This window comes from Syngnathus typhle, linkage group LG13 (assembly GCF_033458585.1).
Source record: "Syngnathus typhle isolate RoL2023-S1 ecotype Sweden linkage group LG13, RoL_Styp_1.0, whole genome shotgun sequence".
Taxonomy (NCBI): Eukaryota; Metazoa; Chordata; class Actinopteri; order Syngnathiformes; family Syngnathidae; genus Syngnathus; species Syngnathus typhle.
In genome coordinates this window covers 4728603-4747792 of record NC_083750.1, presented here as the reverse complement: position 1 = coordinate 4747792, position 19190 = coordinate 4728603, and the positions used below count along the sequence as shown (strand labels likewise).

Here is a 19190-nt window from a genome sequence, read left to right as displayed (position 1 = left end):
TAGTGAAGCCGCGATAAACGAAACGCGAAGTAGGGAGGGATCACCGTACATTCATTGCTCCCACGCCTGTGCACTTCTGGGTCGTCTTTTATCCTAACCAATCAAATCAGCGTACTCAAATGATATCTAGTCTAAAGCATATAACGAGTCTGAAGCACATAAGTTGTCTAAAACATTCTTCTGATTCATTAAACCCCAAAAATATTCGTCAAAATTTCCAATAATTTGACTCTAACAGCCTTAGACAGGCGAATTAAAATTGGCGTCGATCCATTTGCTTGTCCTTCGATATTTTACAGTGGAGTCAAGGGAACACAACTCAATCAAATCAATATGAGCTCCTGTATTTATGACCGTCTGCGTCCCCCTCTATTTCTCTGTGGTTTTTGCATAGTGTTCCATTGCCATGGCAACAAGGCTTGGCAAATGCCCCAAATATCTATCTACAGTATATGCTCAGTCAGACGCGAATAGAAACAAGCCAGTTGAGCCTGCATGCTGGAATGTGCGCTACATGCCTCACAATCATGGGAGAGAGAAAGTGTGGGGGAGACACATACAAAACCACATCCTTTTCTTTAAACACAGTGTGCAGCATTAACTGTGAGAACCAAGACCATAAACGGCGGATGGAGCATAAAGTGACGATGATAAGAACGCAAGATAGCGCGTCCTAAATTTGTAATTGGTACGCGACTCATGCGTCGGCAACCAATGCGCATCCTTCCTCCACATCAGCTGCCACCGTGGGGCATTTGTCGACGTCACTGGATTTTCTTTTTTTCCCCTCGATTTTTTTGTTCCAGCACTAGAGCCTTCCGTCGTTCCTTCCTTCCTTGCGCCTGCCTGCTCTCCCTCTTTCTACACCGCCCACTCCTTCCCAACCATTGATCCGACCACTCGCCGGCTTTTTCGCCTCATCACATCACCCGCTGTGCGCTTTTGTGCGTTATTTTCCCGAACCAACGGAGCAAAATAAACCCCAATATTCTGGGGATTTTTTATTTATTTTATTTTGTTTTATTTTATTTAGCACCTCTCCCCTGCTCCCAACTTAAATAATTCCACCATGGCGAGTACGGAGGATAAACAGGCCAACAAGGCGGGCGAGTCCAGCTGGAAGGACTCCTTCTACAACCCGAGGACCGGCGAGGTTCTGGGGCGCACAGCAGGCAGCTGGGGTAAGAACTGTGACCCCATTGTATTTTCTTCTTTATTTAACACGTGTTTGGTCTGCATTAAAACATGCGAGCATCTCAGAAAAAACGGGGAGGGGGGGTGGTTGAGGCACCATCACAGGCCTACATAAAGATGGAAAGGAGAAGCCTGCACCATGATGATGTGATATCTATACATGCAAGGACCCCCATCAGGATTTTAATGAAAGTTTTTTCCCTGCATGCGCATGAATGAGAACATTACGTGTGAGGTAGGCCACAGTACATCAATTTCCTCTGCTGCACCTATGATGCTTTTATATAATGGTGGTCAGAGGTAGAGGTAGTAACAAGCATCCAGCTCCTATAGGCTGCAGAGCGGGGGCCGTCATGCAGCCTGGCCCCCCCACCCCCCCTTGCGCTGCTGTGCAGTGGGATGCTCCGTTGCAGTTGCATGGCCGCGCACATTAGCATGCCTGTCAAGGTCAAATGGGATTCCCTCTTCTTTTTCCTCGCTTCTTCCACCCCATCAACTCGCTTCGTTCACTAAGAATTGTGGAATACTGCTGGGGAGTGTGGTGAATTCTCTTCGGTGAACAGCTGGTCTTCAAAACCAAACGGTGGAAAAGTGGCTGGCTCGGGGAAGGAAAACTTCAGTGACACACGGCTGATTGGGGAAATATTTTATTCAACTGATGTCAGAGTGAAGTGTCTCACCCTAGCAAAATGTCAAGTCCCCTTTGTCTTCATGAATCTGAAATGAGTTTGCTTCCCTTCTCTTGGGCGCATGCACAAACGAGCACCTGGATGACCTATGACCCCCCAGCCTCCCTTACCGATTCTACACAGCCTACATATTATCCGTTGCAGATGGAAGCCAACTGTATCTGACGCCAGCAAATCTGCATTCATGGACTAGGCCCCAAATAATCCTGCACAAACTTGACCCGGTCATACTTAGGCTTACCAGTGAAATATACATCACATAAGACCTAAATAAAAATACACTACAGGAGGAACGATGGAAAGGAGGGAGGGTGCACGAGTGGGGAATGAAGGGTCCCCCATTGCCCTTTGTTAAGGGGGCAGTGTCAGATACTGTCAATTATCCTGTTCTGGCAGATTTATTTTTTTAAATAAAAAAGTAATATGTATCTAATTTACTCTACTTTTAATCTAACTAATTCCTGTTATTGCAGTGTTTAGATAAGTCTTCCTACCTGGCAGTTTTGTCACCGATCAGATGGAGCAGGGCGACCAAATGCAGCTTGGACCAGGGTTTATTGGAGAACACAAACTAACAGACTCGGCAAACTGACATGACTTAACAAACAAAACCACCAACACGACTGACCGACAAAGATGTGCAACAAAAAGACATTAAGACAACAACACACAATGCAATGATCCGACAGAGGAGTGACACGCAGACAGGACTTAAATACGAGACAGGTAACGAGATGCAGGTCACATTGATTGTGAGTTGACAAAAGGAAGGGAGGGACGAGTACACAGACGGACAGAAACCATGACAACCTACATATGATAAAACAACCGGGGACAAGTCGTGACAAATTTTAGTGTAAGTTTCCCCCCTCTTAAAAAGTATTACGACCTATGAATAGGTTTATCTTGCAACAGGAAATACAGTGGTGCCAAACTATCTTTGTTCTTACAAAACACTCCCATTTCAAATCATCTTTTTCCACTAAAATGAATGGAAATGTTATGAATCCTTTCCTGCCTCCCTTGGCAAAAATTGCAAGAATTGTATTTATTTTATGAAATCATACTGAAATCAAATAATTTGGCATCAGCCAAATGGTTATTGCGCTTCTCCTCACGGTGTGAATGTCTTGGCCACCTGAGGGCAATATAATATACAAATGATAATTTACATTATGGAACTAATGCACATGGAAGGTGTCTCGGTTTCCATCAGCTCACCCGAAAGCCACAAAAATAAGTTAATTTATTCAGCTGATAAAGAATGTATGGCGACGAGTACTTTTTTAGTGTCTGTCTACCTGTTGCTTCACCGTTTATATTCAATCGATTGCTTTAAGGGTGTTGCACCACATAATACAAGCTATTTAGCCTTAGCATTAAAGCAGCAGACTGAAAGGCTAGCTATGCGGTTGTCTTACATATAATAGAATATTTATTTTATGTTTAGTTTGACAGGAAACTTAAACTGGGAGTGGCATTAAACAACCCAAAGACGCTTTTTCCATGAATTTTTTTACAATTTTCCAAACAGCGAGTGTGTTGGATTCACTGCCACCATCCAGTATTGGTAAAAGCGAGTCACATCTTGAAATACTCAAGCCGAGTCACGTTTTTTGGAGTGTGATTTTATAGCTTAGTTTTTTCTTGCAGTGGAGATATGCAGACGTTCTGTGCCGAGTGCTGCAGTTTCATCCCAGAAAAATTAAAGCTGGCTCCCATATTTTTGAACAGTAGCCAACATTTGCCAAAATGGTTTCCCCCTCAGGGATAGATTCCAAAGGCAAGATGACGATAGTTTTTGTGTGTTTGCAGCCGGTAATGAATTACCCATAACGCTTCTCTTTTGTCTTGGTTTCAACGTGGCCCCCTGTAGCCCTCATCTTGTTGTTCTACTTGGTCTTCTACTGCTTCCTGGCTGGTATGTTTGCTCTGACCATGTGGGTGATGCTGCTCACTCTGGATGACAATGTGCCCAGGTACAGAGATCGCGTTCCTTTCCCAGGTTAGTGTCTCCTCCGTCCTCACGTGCACTACGGTAAACCTTTCAGCTAATTGCCAAGACTCCTCCATTCATTATTCATATTTTATTCGTCATATAATGAGATGCCGTTGCCGTAAATGTACTACAGTGTCGATGTGGCTTTACGGTATTATATATCGACCTGCTTGGCAGCTATTTCCGTCACATTTGCTTTTCTCTTACTCTCTCCAACCCTTCCTTCCTTGCTTCAAGGTTTGGTCGTCCTTCCAAACTCTCTTGACATCATTTTCAACAAATCCGATTCCACCAACTATGACACATATGTGAAAAGCCTGGAGACCTTCCTGCAAAGTGAGAATGGAGAAGGATTCCTAATTTCTTGAATTCTTGTCAAGGCAAAACTGACATTTGCGCGCTTTTTTACTACAGTACCACACATTACTGACCTCTGACTTGCATCCACCTCCTTCTTTCAGATAGTTATGATGACACTGAACAGGAGAAGAATATAGACTGCCCTGAAGGAGAGTATTTCCTGCAAGATGACGAAGAGGAGAAGAAAGTGTGTCGCTTCAAGAGAGGCTACCTGAGTCTGTGCTCCGGCCTGTCCGACGTCAACTTTGGTTACTCTGAGGGGAGACCATGCGTGCTCCTGAAACTCAACAGGGTGACCAAAAATAAAATACATCATGCTCACCAGACGTATTAATGTGTAATATAGAATTTGATTGGACAGAAAAAATCCACATATACGTGCGGGAAGCAGTGCAGCTAGGTTATTAAAGTAGAGATCATGTTTAGGCCAGAATAATTCATTTGAATTCATTTCTCTGCTGACTTTCTAGATCATTGGCCTGAAGCCTATCGGAGATCCTTACGTCAACTGCACCATCAAAGTAAACTTGCCTCCTTCCAAATAGACATGCTTGTATGTGTATTTTTTTGTGTTTTTTTTCATGTCTCATAAAAAAAAAAAAAAGCTGTGACGAGCAGAACGGTGTGAACACTTTGTTTTGTTGATCTTAATTTTATTTCCCCCCCTCCTTTCTGTCTGTCTGTTTTGTTTCTTATTGACTTTCTTCTGCATGCTGTCAGTGGCGACTTTAGGGTAAGATGGTATCGGGAATATTAGGCCAGTATTGCTATTAAAAATAAGCAAAGTCACAATGTGCCATTTTCAAGCCATTTTTAGTACAATCAGCATAATGTGTGCTGCAAATAGCAATTTGCAACAAAGGCATACCATGCTTTCCACTTCATTACAAACTCCACACTAACAAATGAGGGTCATTGCTGAGTGTTTTGTCAATGGAATTTCATATAAGCCTCACATAGCTAACAAGTATTCTCCTCTACAGAAAGAGCAACCAGTCCAGATGCAGTACTTCCCTCGAAAGGGACGTATCGACAAGATGTACTTCCCCTACTATGGCAAGAAAGCCCATGTGAGTGTTTTGGGTATCACCTTAAAAATAGTTGACTTTTTCCTCAAGTAAATTTAATCAATGAATAGACTGTACTCGGTTATTTCCAACCGGTTTAATTTGTTCCAGGTGAATTATGTTCAACCGCTGGTTGCTGTTAAACTGCTGCTCACCAAGGAGGACTACAACAAGGAGCTGTCGGTGGAGTGCCGGGTAGAGGGCTCTAACCTGCGCAATAACGACGAGAGGGATAAGTTCCTGGGTCGTGTCACTTTCAGGATCAAGGTGATTGAGTAAAAAGGGAGGGAAATTGCTGGTCAAAAGGATCCCCCCCCTCCTCCCCTCGTATACCCCCTCCCAAAGCAGAGGCTGCCCACATTCGCTAAGGAAGAAAATGTCAAATCCCTCTCAAGACAACATTCGGGATGAGTCTGGTTGGTAGTAGGAAATGCGGTTAGGAATGTTGCGTTGATGGCATTGATGACCCTTCTTTCCTTCAAGATTCCTTGCTGACCTCCGCAAACGATCCCAAGAGAACAAGACACAGGCTCCCCCTCCCCTTCCCTTGTTTTGGTTTCATTTTGGTGTGATTAGCTGACTAATAGCCAATGAAAGCAAGCCATTTGGAGCTGTCGTGTTATTCCTGATGCAACTTTTTTTACATTGTGGGTGTCAAACTCATTTTTGTCACGGGGCTACATCATAGTTGTGGTTTCACGCGGAAAGACATTACGGTCTGTAAAATTACCTTTTTTTTTTTACAAGAAACTCCTTGCAAATACGTTAATCACCTGTAAAGCATTTTTATTTCATTCTAAAATTTCACCCAAAATTAAATATTCCAAACAGGTTGTTGACTTTTATTATCTGTTGAAATTGAAGAAAAATTCCAACTTTGGTCCAAACAAATCCATTTGTTAAGAAACATGAACTAGACAAACTTTGAGTTTGACACCTGTGTGATCGATCGATCTTGTTTTCATGCCCTCATAGCCATACAACGCACAAATAATTACGTTGTAAGATTTCCAGCACTTTTTTGGGGGGGGGGGGGGGGAAAGAAGTGTCATATCATACCACAAGAATTCCATGTCTTGATAATCAATATGATATAGCCACTGTATTCCTATGTAAATGGACAATTTTCCCTTTCTACACATACATAAATACATAGTGAACCATATTTAGGGAAAATAGATAGATCTTTGTGTTGCAGCCCATGATGCCGCAATCTAGTCTTGTGCCGTCTGTCTGTTTGTCTGCATGTCTATCTGTCTGTCTGTCTTCCTGTGCGGTCACCTCGCCATTGCAATAGCCGACATGTAGGTGAGCCTTTCAGGATGAGAGAAGCTGTCTCGCTCTGTCTCCCCTTCTCACAAAGGGAGTTGGATTCTGCATATGGTTACTATAAAAAGCAATTTGAGCATTTAGTTCATATCCTTGTCCATGTGCTAGAATACTCTTTGGCCTCATTAATAGATTGACTCAGGTTGAGTGTTTTACAAGCTTTCCTGAGCCGATCACATGGTCAGGGAAACATCTAAACCGTGTAGGATAGTAGCCCTCGAGTTTGACTCCTGTGCACTACAGTATGACAATGACATTAATAGTGAGATAAAACATCAGACATTTTGGTGCTACTAGTGTGTGACCAGTTGGCTCTATTAGTATTACAAATGCAGCAGAGTATTTTACAAGTTCGGTTTAATTGTGTACTTGTAGGACATGGACTAATAATACATGGACATACTAATAAGATGGAAATGAAGGATTTGGAATAAATGCTCAAATGGCCTTCCACAGATGCAAGCTGAGGAGACAAAAGCACACACACTAAGTACACTGTAAATTGCTTGGAAGTCGGAGATGAGAAAGGAGAGAAAAAAAAATCATTATTCACTGTAAGTATGTACTGTATATCTCTACGTGATCTGTATATCTATCCGGGTCTCAAAGATTGTTTGTTAGTTTTCTCTCTCTTCTTCAACCCGTTGATCTGATTGTCTGCCAGTCTATTACTCTTACTCAATGTATATATATATACTGTAAACACTATCGACCATATTTACTTAATTCACACTGTATTTTTTGTCACACAACACAATGTCTGTGGACTGTAAAGAAATAACTTAAGCAAAGATTTACAGGAAATGATCTAATTCAAAACTATGTTTACACAGTCTTTAAGGGAACCCACATTTGAAAGAACAACTTGTAACATCTTCTCAGGGTGCCTTAAGACCTGATGAAATACATTGTGGAATAAAGTGGTTTTGAAGAAAAAAAAGATACAATGGCCAGTCTTTTTTATTTTATTTTATTTTATTTTATTTTATTTTATTTTTGACACACGTTCACACTCATTGCTGCCACTGGAGGCCGCTAGAGTCAAGATATTTCCTCCCAAGCCGTTCATTGGCCAAGTCTTGGCCCAAAACTATTAAGGATTGAACCACATGCATCGGGACAGTTAATTTCATGGATTTTTGTAATGCCGTTCATCCTCATTGTTACTGCGCGTCATAGTACACACTGTAAAGATTTTTTTTTTTACTTGATTTTGTCTCCAAGAATTGTTTGGCTCCAAGAATAATTCATGACGAAAGATTCTTGCACAAAAAAAAAAGAAATATGTTTAAAAAAAAAAAAAGTCTGTTTAATCAGAAAACAATGCAGGTGTTGTTGACAATAACAATGCAATTTTACTTACTTTTTTAGTTTTCTTACAAATTTAAGGACTGAGTGCGAGTATTCTTTTGTCAGTATTGCTCTCTTGTTTTTCTCCGGCCACCATCTCAATCCATCAGGCACTTGTCCGTGTCAAAGAAGGATTATCAATGCGGATTTAGGCGTCTCCTAAATTCTGACTGTTTGGCCCATCAAGGAATCATGGAGTTTAGTTTTTTAAGATATTTACTTTTATTTAGATTCTATTGTAAGTCATTTACAACAAATATCACCTATCAGTCCATACTTCCTTTTCCATTTAATTTGCTTTCTTCCCAGATGGTCAAGATGGCAGTTGCACAGGGATGCTTTAGAACCTTAAGGGATTTGAGAGTGATTTACGCAAAGAAGGGGAAAGGATAACACCGGTTATCCCGTTATCAGCTAAGAGTTGAACTTGCCAGGCAATGCGGGCCTGAAAGACAACTTGGAGGCAGCCAGTGAGTCCATACTAGTCCATACTAATGAAACTGATATATATATATATATATGTATATATATATATGTATATATATATATGTATATATATATATATATATATATATATATATATATATATATATATATATAGAGAGAGAGAGAGAGAGAGAGAGAGAGAGAGAGAGAGAGAGAGAGAGAGAGAGAGAGAGAGTGCATATAGTGAGTGTCTATATATATATATATATATATATATATATATATACGTATATATGTGTGTAACACACACACTCACACACACACACATACTCACACATACACACATACTCACACACGTTCCTCTTGTATTTCCATTATTCTGTCCAAAAAAGTGATGTCAACCGTCGACCATGCTGGTCCACAGAAACAGAGACGTTTTAAAACTATATTTTTTACTTTTTTTAATGAAATTTCAGCCTTACATCTATCTTCTACATATATGTTAAAACTTTTTTGGTGTTAATATGTACAAGTACATACATTTAGCCTTTCAACATTAACTGTAAAAACTGAAGCTTACAATTGGGGGATGTCAAAAAGTTTCAGCAAAATAAAAATTTTCCTGAGAAATATTCGTACTTTGCAGGCTGTTCTCGGGAGAATTTGAAAGCATGTGAGTGTATTTTAATTCTAATAATCAATCTTGTGGTATTTTTCTCTTGAGACTGGAAACAATGCTGCGAATGGATATCCTCTCAGCATCTGGTTTGAGTTATTCACACAGGACATAACATTCCAGAATTAGATTTCATCATCCAGGTCCTCTAAAATTTCCCACATCCTTCCCATTCTCGGGTATAATACAGTCCATGCATTATCACTTAGTCAATTTGCCTCATAGCACCAACATCGAAGGTACTAAACCTGCTCCTCACTCAGAGTATATAGATATATAGATGTACAATATTTACATTTTTTTTTTCTGCTTTTATAGTACAATCCAACGTTCAACAAAGAGGCCAGAGGTTTAAAATTAAACTGCACTCCAACTACAGCAGTTAAAAAGCACTTTTCTTGGTGTGTGTCCTTATGATGGATGGCATCATAAGGCCTGCCAGGGTATGCTTCAACGTTGACGTCTATCAGACCATCCAGAATTGTGTAAAAAAAACAAAAAAAAATTACAAATAGAGATTTTTTTTTTCAATATTTCTAACAACTTTTTCTCCTTACATTACAAATATATCTGTACTTTTATTCCTTACTTTGCCAAAAAAAAAAAGGTGGTAATTTATTTCAATCTCTGAGGATGACGATATAAAAAAAAAGGGAGAAATAGATGTCAACCGCAGTCTGATGTTGAATGAGTTGAGATCTTGGGATTATATAAGGCGGAATGTGAAAAGCAACAGATTCGGAGAAAGCAAATATTTCTTAAGCAATCAGTATTTCAACTTTTACCAGCCTTTTTTTTTTTTTCCAACACAAGTATCTGTCTTTCTACTTAAGTACAGAAACTGAGTACTTTTGCCACCTCTGCTATGATTCTATTTAACCTGGACTCTTTTCTGGTGAACTATGTCAATATTTATGTGGCATTATAAAATTTCTGCCATGTACGGAAGAGCTGGATCTAAAGTTTGCATTTTTATAAATCCAAAGAGTTTACGTGTTTTGTCATTTCTTTTCGAGTCTTTTCATTAATCCTGCTTTTAAATCAGGGTTTATTGTGACATTCATCTCATCATTGAATCTTTTAAAAATGTATTTGGCTCTGTAAAGCACTCCAGATTTGCTTTGAAATTAGAATAGTGCTATACAAATAAACTCTGCCTGCCTTCATTCATACTTTGCTGCCACATTGTTTGATTGATTGGCAATTTGCAAATTTTTGGTTTTACAGATTTTTTTCGTTACCGCCGACGCGTCTCTGTCACTGACCCAAGTTCCTCATTCCGATGCCTCGGGAACACAAGAGCTCATCCTTTAGATGAGACGTTGAAATGCATCAGACAAATGACACTGTACATATTTGAAAATATTATAAATGTGCATGTGACATGAAAAATGAACAAGGAGTCCCTCTTAGAGCAATATACAAGTACCGGACTTCTTTTCGTCATCCCCATCTCCGCCGCCTTCTTTCCTGTTGGGATCGTTGAGCTCGTCGAACAGTCCCGTTTCGATCATTTCCTGCTGCCACTGGATTGGCACGGCGCCTGAGTTGAACTCATTGAAGAATTTTTCATCGTTGGCATCAAACTGGATGCCTTTGATTTCGGAGAACTCGGCGATGTCGCCCGTGTCCTTGGCGTAGACCACGTTGGGCTTGGGTGTCCACGGAGGAGCCACCAGGCCGGCCTCCAGACGGGGAAAGTTTATGGTCTTGAACCACGGATGCTTCCTGGGATCTGCCATGTTGTCCCTAAAATGTTTTGAAACATTTGGGTAATTCGTATTTATTTTTTATCCACCCATTTTTGTCTGTGTTCAAAAATGTTTATAATGTGTGTTGATGGTTTCTTTTCATAAATGTGTTTGAAGAAGTCATTCCCAACTTTGGTACTACGGGAAATTATCCAATTTTATTTACTTGGTCGGAAAATTATTCATTTACTTCAGTAATCTCATTATGGATCGACAATAATTTAGTTGAACATAAAGATGAATAATTCTCAGATGAATTAAGCGCAATTGAATATTTTTTCCCCATTAGAGTGGTGGTGAAAGATCTTACTTCATGCCGAGACGCTCATCTATATTCTTCTTGAGGAACAGCTGGATGATGTCCTTTGTGGTAGCATCAAAACACCTATGCTCCCACTTGGGTTCCTCGTTGAGAATACGGCGTTGCACCTCCTCCTTCTCCACCTTCTCCTTTTTACTATCGGGCCCTTTGAAAGGCGTGTAGCCGGCCACCATCTCGTAAATGCTGCAACCCAGCGCCCACCAGTCCACTGATGTTCTGTATGGAGTTTTTTTCAGAAGCTCTGGTGCCATGTATGCTCCAGTACCAGCCTATGGACGGAAGACAGGGTAAAGGAACCTATAAGGAACCTGAAAGATGACTTCTAAACTACCCAACAAGGCTATATGGCCTTCAACGAGCTCTCCTGCCACCTTCACTTTCACCTTTAACTTAGTTATCCTCCACTTGTGCTGCGATCCCCCGCCCCTCCTCCACTCATTCCACATGACCCGACCCGCAATCTTGAACCGGGAGCTTAATCCTAATGCTTAGCCTACTACCTGTCAAGAGTCATACACATCTATCTACACACTGACAGAGTTCGCCTACCTTTTACGTACCTGCCAAGACTTTTGGAACCGTGAGTTGGGACACGTAACAGGCAATTGAGCTATCTGACTCTTGCTGGCAAGATACTAAACCCCTAAATCAAGTGTAACATGCAAATGTAGCATGACTACCAACTTCTTGTTGTCTTGTGATCTATTGTAGGTTTAGTAGACATTTAAAATCACTCGCTATAAAATGAAAATAAACTTGCACTATTACTTTTATGTCAATCTGATCAGGGACAGACTGTATAATGCCAGTTAAGAGGATTAGGGGGACCAAAGCCAGCCTTGCCATAGGAGGTTAGTCCAGTCACTTCAGCTGGCTGAGGAGCATCACAGAACTGGATAATGAGATTAGCGGACGTTCATAAGCGCTGAGGGCTTACTCTTTGCTACAGCAAGTACAAGGCCTAAAGATACCCAGTTTCAGAATTGGTCATCTTTCGGGACATACGTGATTTGGGAATTAGGAGATGTCATGAGAACAAACATGAGTTCTCCGACGAAGAAGAGTTCAAAGCAGACCGATTCTTTACCAAACTGTCACATGTTTTTACATAATTAAAAGAAAACTTTGAACTTGCTAGAAATGAAACGGGATTTTCAGGGGCGTCTGTAAATACATGGAGGTCTGCAACACAGTGGCAAAATATGTACCTATTAAAAAATATTCCAAGATGCTCCTAAAATGCCCCCTGGCTATAATCTGATCACAAAAGGATGAGTTACATAATGAATACTGAGACAGTCATTTGCAAAGGTCTTCTGAAAGCAGTCCTGTAATCCTTGTCCGGATTTACAGTGACAAACCCACCAAGATTGACAACCTGCCCAAGAACATGGGTTCAGTTTTAATGACCACCTTTCTTACCTAATGAGACCTGGCAAGCAGAAGGTAGGTGCACTTTCTGAGGCATCGTCATTCTTTCAGTTTGCCTTCCCTTGTTATTTGTAGTAAGGCTAGATTTGCGTTCAATAAAAACCAAAATAATAGGAACTGATATGAGTGGATCTACTCACCATTTGAGTGACAGTTTTGTCCGGGGCGAGCTCTATGGCCAGACCCAAATCTGAAAGTCGACACTGGCCGACGCTGTCCAGCAACACGTTCTCAGGCTTCATGTCACGATAAATGATATTCATGGCATGCAGGTGAAGAATACCGGTGGTGATCTGGGCCGTGTAGTGAATGATCCGCTTCATCTCAATGCCCTTGTCCACGCCCTTGCCGTCATAGCCAATATTGTAGATGTGGTACTTGAGGTCTCCTCCATTCATCAAGGTCATGACAAGGCACAGGTGGGTCTTGGTGTCATAAGCGTAGCCCAAGTTGACCAGAAAGAGACTGTTGACCTTCTCCAAAATCTTTTTCTCCAAAAGGGCCATCTTCTCACCGCCCTTCTTCTTCAGTCGCTTTTTACACAACTTCTTGCAAGCGTACATCTGGCCAGTGTTTTTCACTTGTACGGCACAGACCTGGAAAAAGTCGGATTCAATTTCTCAGTTGTCACAAAAGTAACCTTCAACTACAACGGCATTCATTCCTTTTGAATTTCCTAAAATGTATCCTTAGCTCTATGATACAAAAAGGCTATATTTCAGTTACCCTTACATTAAGCCTGAAACTACATTTCAGAAAGCAGCGGGACATTATAGATTGTAAAGTCAACTTGTTTGTTTGCAAGCTCTGAACCATAGCAGGAGATTATTTTTCTCCAATTTTCAACACAGAAGAGGCTCTTTCAAAATAAAAATAATGCCATACACTTAATGTGGATACTTGGTTCAATCATTGTAGAAATCATCACAACTTCTCTCATTTAACTTTTAAACTTCTTCAACAATGTTGTGAACAATGTCCAGAGAACCATCTAACCCTTGTTTTGTCCTAATTTGTACAGCAGGTCTAAATACCACTAAGCATGACACCGAATCATTAAAGGAGTACCCCAAGGATCTGTACTCGATCCTGTGTCATTCATGCTGCAGAACAGCACAGTTGCTTCAAGTTTAGGATAAGTCACCGACACCAAACTGTGGGTCACATCAGTTACAATATTTCATAAAGACAGCAGGCTCACACAACTATTTTTTTAAAATAAAAAGATGTACTGCTCTCAACAGATGTAAGTTGAGTGCATTGATTAATATATGTACAGTACTTTACGTTGAGTACATTGATTAATATATGTACAGTATTTTTTCTTTCTCTATAACTATTCAATTCACTAAATTCAGTGAACGGATTCCACTAAGTTCAATTCCTCAAGAATCACTTCTAGATCATGTGCCATTCAGACTGAAAACTGTTTCTAAAACTGAATCATTTTGTTTGCAAGTGCTAACTTGCTAACAAGTTCCTGTGTTAATGTAGCCATTGATGTCATGCGTATTAATATTTCTAACATCATTAAAGTTGTAGAAATATTGCACGTTTTTTTTAATCTTATCAAGGATCATATTCAAGGAGTCTAAGGATTTTATTAAATACAGTGACAATATGTCATGAAGATTTAGTCTTACCTCTCCAAAGCCACCTTTTCCCAGAGTCCTGAACTCATAGAAGTACTTGTCGCTGATGGGCTGCTTCTCATACTCCTTCCACTGGAGGAATTTATCAAAGGATGGACTGGCCTGGTAATCTGTAAAGGGTTTTCCCTTCAAATACTCTCTCACACCTTCCTGGACTTTGGATTTCATCACCTCTTCGAAGTTAGCATCTGTCACTGCCTTGCATTTTTCGGCAGCCTCCCCAGTGAGAAAGGCCAAGAAGTCTTTAGAATCAGCTTTGCAATACTTTTTGATGATGTCCTGACGTGACTTGTCTTTGACTGCACCTTCAGCCAGATCCCAATCGTAAAACTCGTCTAAGAAATCAGCGGCGAGCTTATACTGGGCATTGCTTGCCAGGAACTGACGGAAAAACGTTTTGCCAATAGGCTGTTGTTCACACAGCGACGTAAAGTCCTTATCGATGGAGGTTCGCACTGCAGCACATTCCTCCGGCTTTGGCAGAGACAAGCTCCGACGGCGCTTTTTCATCTCCTTGTCATCACCACCCTGGGCTTTGAGGTAGGCCGTGTTGGCCACCAGGTTATCCAGTCCCCCCATGTCACACATCTTGACGGCTGTATGTGGTCGGCCTTGGCCCCCTCTTACGCGACTGGGTTCTTCAGCAACTCCCAAAGGAACTGGTGCGGTGTGTCTGCGGCCGGTCTCAGGTTGCGGGACTCTCAAAAGCCAGTGAACGAATGAGCTCCTTCACCCAACCTACCTGCAAACCTAAGACACACTGACACACCCAGTAATTACTCATTTAGAATTAAATACCAGGGAGGGATTTTGGCTTAAGTATCTTTGTGTGGTCTATTTGAGGATGCTGTGCACAGAAAGGGAATCGTAAGCGGGCTCTGTCCTAAGAAGCTTTTCAGCCCTCTATATTTGTTCATGATGCAGTCACTAGCAAGGGATGCTTGACTGGGCACTAACGATTGTTTCCTTGGAGTTCAGTAAATTTCCTTGACCGACAACAGGAAGATTTATCAAGCTATTATAGCAGGGGTGTCCCAACTCTGGTCCTCGAGGGCCGCCGTCGTGCATGTTTACGATGCCTCTAACGCATCCAATTCAAATGATCAGGATCATTACCAAGCTTCTTCAAAGCGTGCCGATGAGCTGATCAGTTGAATCGGGTGTGTTAGAAAGGGGAGATATCAAAAATGCATGACAGCGGCACTTGAGGACCGGAGCGGGACATCCCTGAATTACAGGTTGAATTATACTCTTTCAAATAGGTGAGAATCTCTGCTTAATGAAAACCTGAGATAATAATCCATCCCGAAACAATAATACAGACTCGCCGTCACCACTTCAACCGCAAGCCATTTCATTTATAATATGCCAGGAGGTAAAATCAGATGTTTACACAACGACTGAATTAGCCATGCTTTATTGGCATGTTATGGTCAGTGAGAAAAATCTGTCAGTTAGGGGAAAAAGTGTACAAAGAAAAGGAAAGGTGCAAACTACCAGTCATAAATCAAAAAGATGCCAAATGTCATGTTGTAAATGGATCAGTCAGAAAGGGTTTTAAGCCCCCTGAGTGGATGAAAGCGGGTCAAGGCTTGCAACATGTCCAAAAGGTCAAAGGGTTAGGTTAATCTTTACACTCACAAACCACCGTATGATATCCTCCGAGTTAACATGGCTCTGCTGAGCCATGAATTCTCATTGGAGCTACTTGCAAGTCATATGTTGGCAAACATGTCGGCAATCGAGTGAGAGATTGAGCTGAGGTGCAGACGATGACAACCCAGAGTTGTCTGGTGCTATTTTATCCATGTCGTACAATGTTTGCTCTGCAAGAGGCATGAGCCTTTAACCTTGATGGGATTAACGTGGCCTGACGAGCAACTAAAGGTTAAGATGGCCAGAGCGTCTTGAACTTATTCCCAACCAGCTCCACTATACTGGGTCTTTACAAGGTCTGACTCCATCCACTTAATGACTCAAGCTGTCCACTGAAGGAGCTGATGAGCGCAGTGGGAGTGGTCACTAGTGACAGATAACCCCGATTAAAAAAAAAGAAAAACAAGATCGACAATAAATTATTTTTTATTTACCGTTTTTTTCCATGTATAATGCGCACAATTTAACTAATTTATTTTCCTAAAATCTGGGGTGCGCATTGTACATGGGTACAAAAAAAACAAAAAAAATATTTTAAATTTTTTTTTTTTTAAATCCGGATATGATACGGAGGCCGCCATTACAGATGCGCTTTCTTCTCTGCTGTTCACTTCAAACACACTCCATACGAACACAATGCTCTCGTATCAGACGCTTGCTCGATCATCTGCTTGTTTGCTGTCACAATGTACCCTACACAAATCCGAAACATTTCTTCGCTATCGAGTTTGCTAGCGCATGCGCAGTGATACTGACCGGCAGAATAACATCCGGTTGTTCCCAAAGATCTTTTTTCTGAAATAATTTTACGTTAACCGACTTAAGTAGGTTGGGTGCGTATTATAGATGGGTACAGGCTTTTTCCCAGCATCAACATGCCATTTTTAGGGTGCGTATTATACATGGGGGCGCATTATACATGGAAAAAAACGGTAAACATTTATGAAATTTTTCAAATGTGGTCAATTTTCAAAAATCAGTATCTATCCATTTCTACAGTTAATTTTTTTTTTATATATATATTTGCCGTTACTACTCAAAACCGCTTCCCTGGCCAATAAAAATGATTCAGATTCTGAACAGATACAACTGGTCACATGTCCAATTTTAGTCTGCAATTTAACATTTGAATATTTCTGGACAGTGAGAAACCACACAGGAACAGCAAGACTGCTCTGGCAAAATGCTGCTCAGGTCATATTCACCTCAAAGTGAAAAGGCTGCAGCTCACTTGACACTCACACCAGATAGGAAATAAATCGGATTGGTTTCAGTGAAAGCGACACTGCAGATTTTGTGATCCACGTGGTTTAAATGTTGCCAGGCAGGGAAAATCCTCTTCACTTCACATATGAATGAAGGACTGCGCCCCCTAGAGGACACTTTTTCCCATTGACACATAATAATATCAGCACTAACAGTTGTCTTCTTGGAACTCAAATCATGATGTAACTCAAAGTGGCCTGCTTATCAAAACGTGACAATTTAAGATAAAGAAAACAAAAGGAGAACATTTAAGATGAAAGATTGAATTTAAGATGAAAGATTTCAGGAAGAAAATAAGATTAAAAAAAAATCTACCTTTAACATAGCTAAAAATGCTCACTTTTGGGAGGTATTCATTATTTTTATTTGGCAGTAGTTAGCCTCTCATATACAGTAGTAATGTAACAAAAATGTGGCTCCTCATTTAATTTAGATGTAAATGGCATCCTGTATCCATTAGCAATTGTTGCAAAAACGTTCGACAAATTATCTATTCAAATCATACTGCCAAAGACTTAAATGAATATTTGATGTAAATTGCATGCATGAAAAATTAATACAACACTCTGCAAAATATGGAATGGATAACCTTTTTTTTAGTTCCCTGATCCTTCCATTGTTTGTTCCACCACAGGGACTGGTTTTAGCTCGGGACAAGATGTCTCTGACCTCTTCTCGGCGGTCAGCATGGCCTCCTCCTCTTCGGCTCTCAGCCGCCGGCGGTTGATGAGCTTCTGCAATTGTAGCTTGTTGGTGAAGAAGATGTCCCGCCAACCCACTTCTCGCGCTAGGGCAGGAACCCCGGGAGAAAGTGTTTTGCAGCACCTCCGAACTGCCTGCTCCCAGAACTCCTCTGAGGCACATAACTAACAAACAGTTGAAGAGTACATCATAATACTGTAGATTCAAAAACACTTTTCAACACAACACACTTTTTGCTGTACAGTCACTTATTAGGTCCCACTAGACAGGTTAAAAATGTTTCTGTTAATCAACAAGGTGCATTATTTTATCTTTGACCATTGAAAGAACCCACCTGCCTAAACCTGCGGCAAGTTCGTCCAAGTTGACCCACATCCTCTAACTCCAGATAGTTGACGATCCGCAGGAGTAAGGAGTCAGGGAGACGTGCAAGGTAATCAAAATGGCCCTGGCATATAGCCTTGGCGTACTGCAAAGCACCATAGCCAAAAATTGTGCGGAGCTCATCTGCAATAAAGATGACATTTGTCAAGACGCATTTAAAATAGACAATGTGGACTACGGAATAGGCACTTTGGTTAAGGCGGCATTTGCTGTAAATGCCAGTAATTATGTAATTATACGCATTTCATAATAGATTAATGTGCCACCACTCTTTTTTTTTGAGTTCTGCATCAAAGCAATTAACATAACCCATATTTATTCCTCATAGTGTATAAAGTCCTTACTTTGTAGTCTGCTGTCATCCAGGAAGTCTTCATGTGACATGATCAGTTGGCCGGGCTTTGAAAGTCTGTATACAGCTCGGGGAGATATCATCCACCATCTCCAAATCACCTGTTTTCAATAGTGAAATAAAAGGATCAGTGCATTACAACAACACAATATGAAACATTAAATTAATACCGTACCGCTGTGAGGGTATCCATTAAAAAATATATATATATATACTACCATTATCGGTTTTTGATTAAATGGATGGAAATGAGCGTGGCTAACGTTAACGGCTAACGGTAATTTGTATTCGGAGCTTTAACAGTGACTGTCAATAGCGGCAAAAGCTAGAAAATTCGAATTAATATATTTTGACAGTTGCTACTTAAGATAGTATACTTACGTCGTTCTTGGTAACAACACAGTTATAGTAGTTTTTATTTGTTGAGGGACCACGTCCAGAGGTTTCAAACAGCGGGTCTGTCAACAGGGACGCCATGACAGTTTGTTGCGTTACCGTAGCAACCGTGTTCAATGAAATGCACAGTAACAGTGTTAGCGTAGAGGAGGAAGGAGTCATAGGTACAGTACGCACTTGCTGAAATA

The 19190-nt window shown here is 40.8% G+C and overlaps 3 protein-coding genes across 4 annotated transcripts; 1 reads left to right on the top strand and 2 right to left on the bottom strand.

Moving 5' to 3' along the window:
* Positions 1–575: 575 nt before the first annotated feature.
* On the top strand, positions 576–6344 carry atp1b3a (ATPase Na+/K+ transporting subunit beta 3a). Of its 2 annotated transcripts, XM_061295948.1 has the most exons (8): positions 576–944; positions 1034–1181; positions 3760–3888; positions 4120–4218; positions 4344–4534; positions 4713–4763; positions 5226–5312; positions 5421–6344. In XM_061295948.1, the coding sequence occupies exons 2-8, from the start codon at positions 1070–1072 to the stop codon at positions 5586–5588; spliced, it is 837 nt and encodes a 278-aa protein (XP_061151932.1). In that variant the 5' UTR covers positions 576–944; positions 1034–1069; the 3' UTR covers positions 5589–6344. The 2 variants fall into 2 exon arrangements, with proteins under 2 accessions (XP_061151932.1, XP_061151931.1); XM_061295947.1 differs by having other exon boundaries at positions 577–1181.
* A 2577-nt stretch (positions 6345–8921) lies between these two features.
* grk7a (G protein-coupled receptor kinase 7a) lies at positions 8922–15223 on the bottom strand. Its single transcript, XM_061296279.1, has 4 exons — positions 14238–15223; positions 12735–13190; positions 11152–11432; positions 8922–10839 (listed from the first exon to the last, which is right to left on the bottom strand). The coding sequence occupies exons 1-4, from the start codon at positions 14832–14834 to the stop codon at positions 10500–10502; spliced, it is 1674 nt and encodes a 557-aa protein (XP_061152263.1). The 5' UTR covers positions 14835–15223; the 3' UTR covers positions 8922–10499.
* Positions 15224–17504: 2281 nt separating this feature from the next.
* fbxo36b (F-box protein 36b) lies at positions 17505–19164 on the bottom strand. Its single transcript, XM_061294917.1, has 4 exons — positions 18988–19164; positions 18599–18707; positions 18205–18377; positions 17505–18034 (listed from the first exon to the last, which is right to left on the bottom strand). The coding sequence occupies exons 1-4, from the start codon at positions 19162–19164 to the stop codon at positions 17765–17767; spliced, it is 729 nt and encodes a 242-aa protein (XP_061150901.1). The 3' UTR covers positions 17505–17764.
* Between the last annotated feature and the right edge of the window lie 26 nt (positions 19165–19190).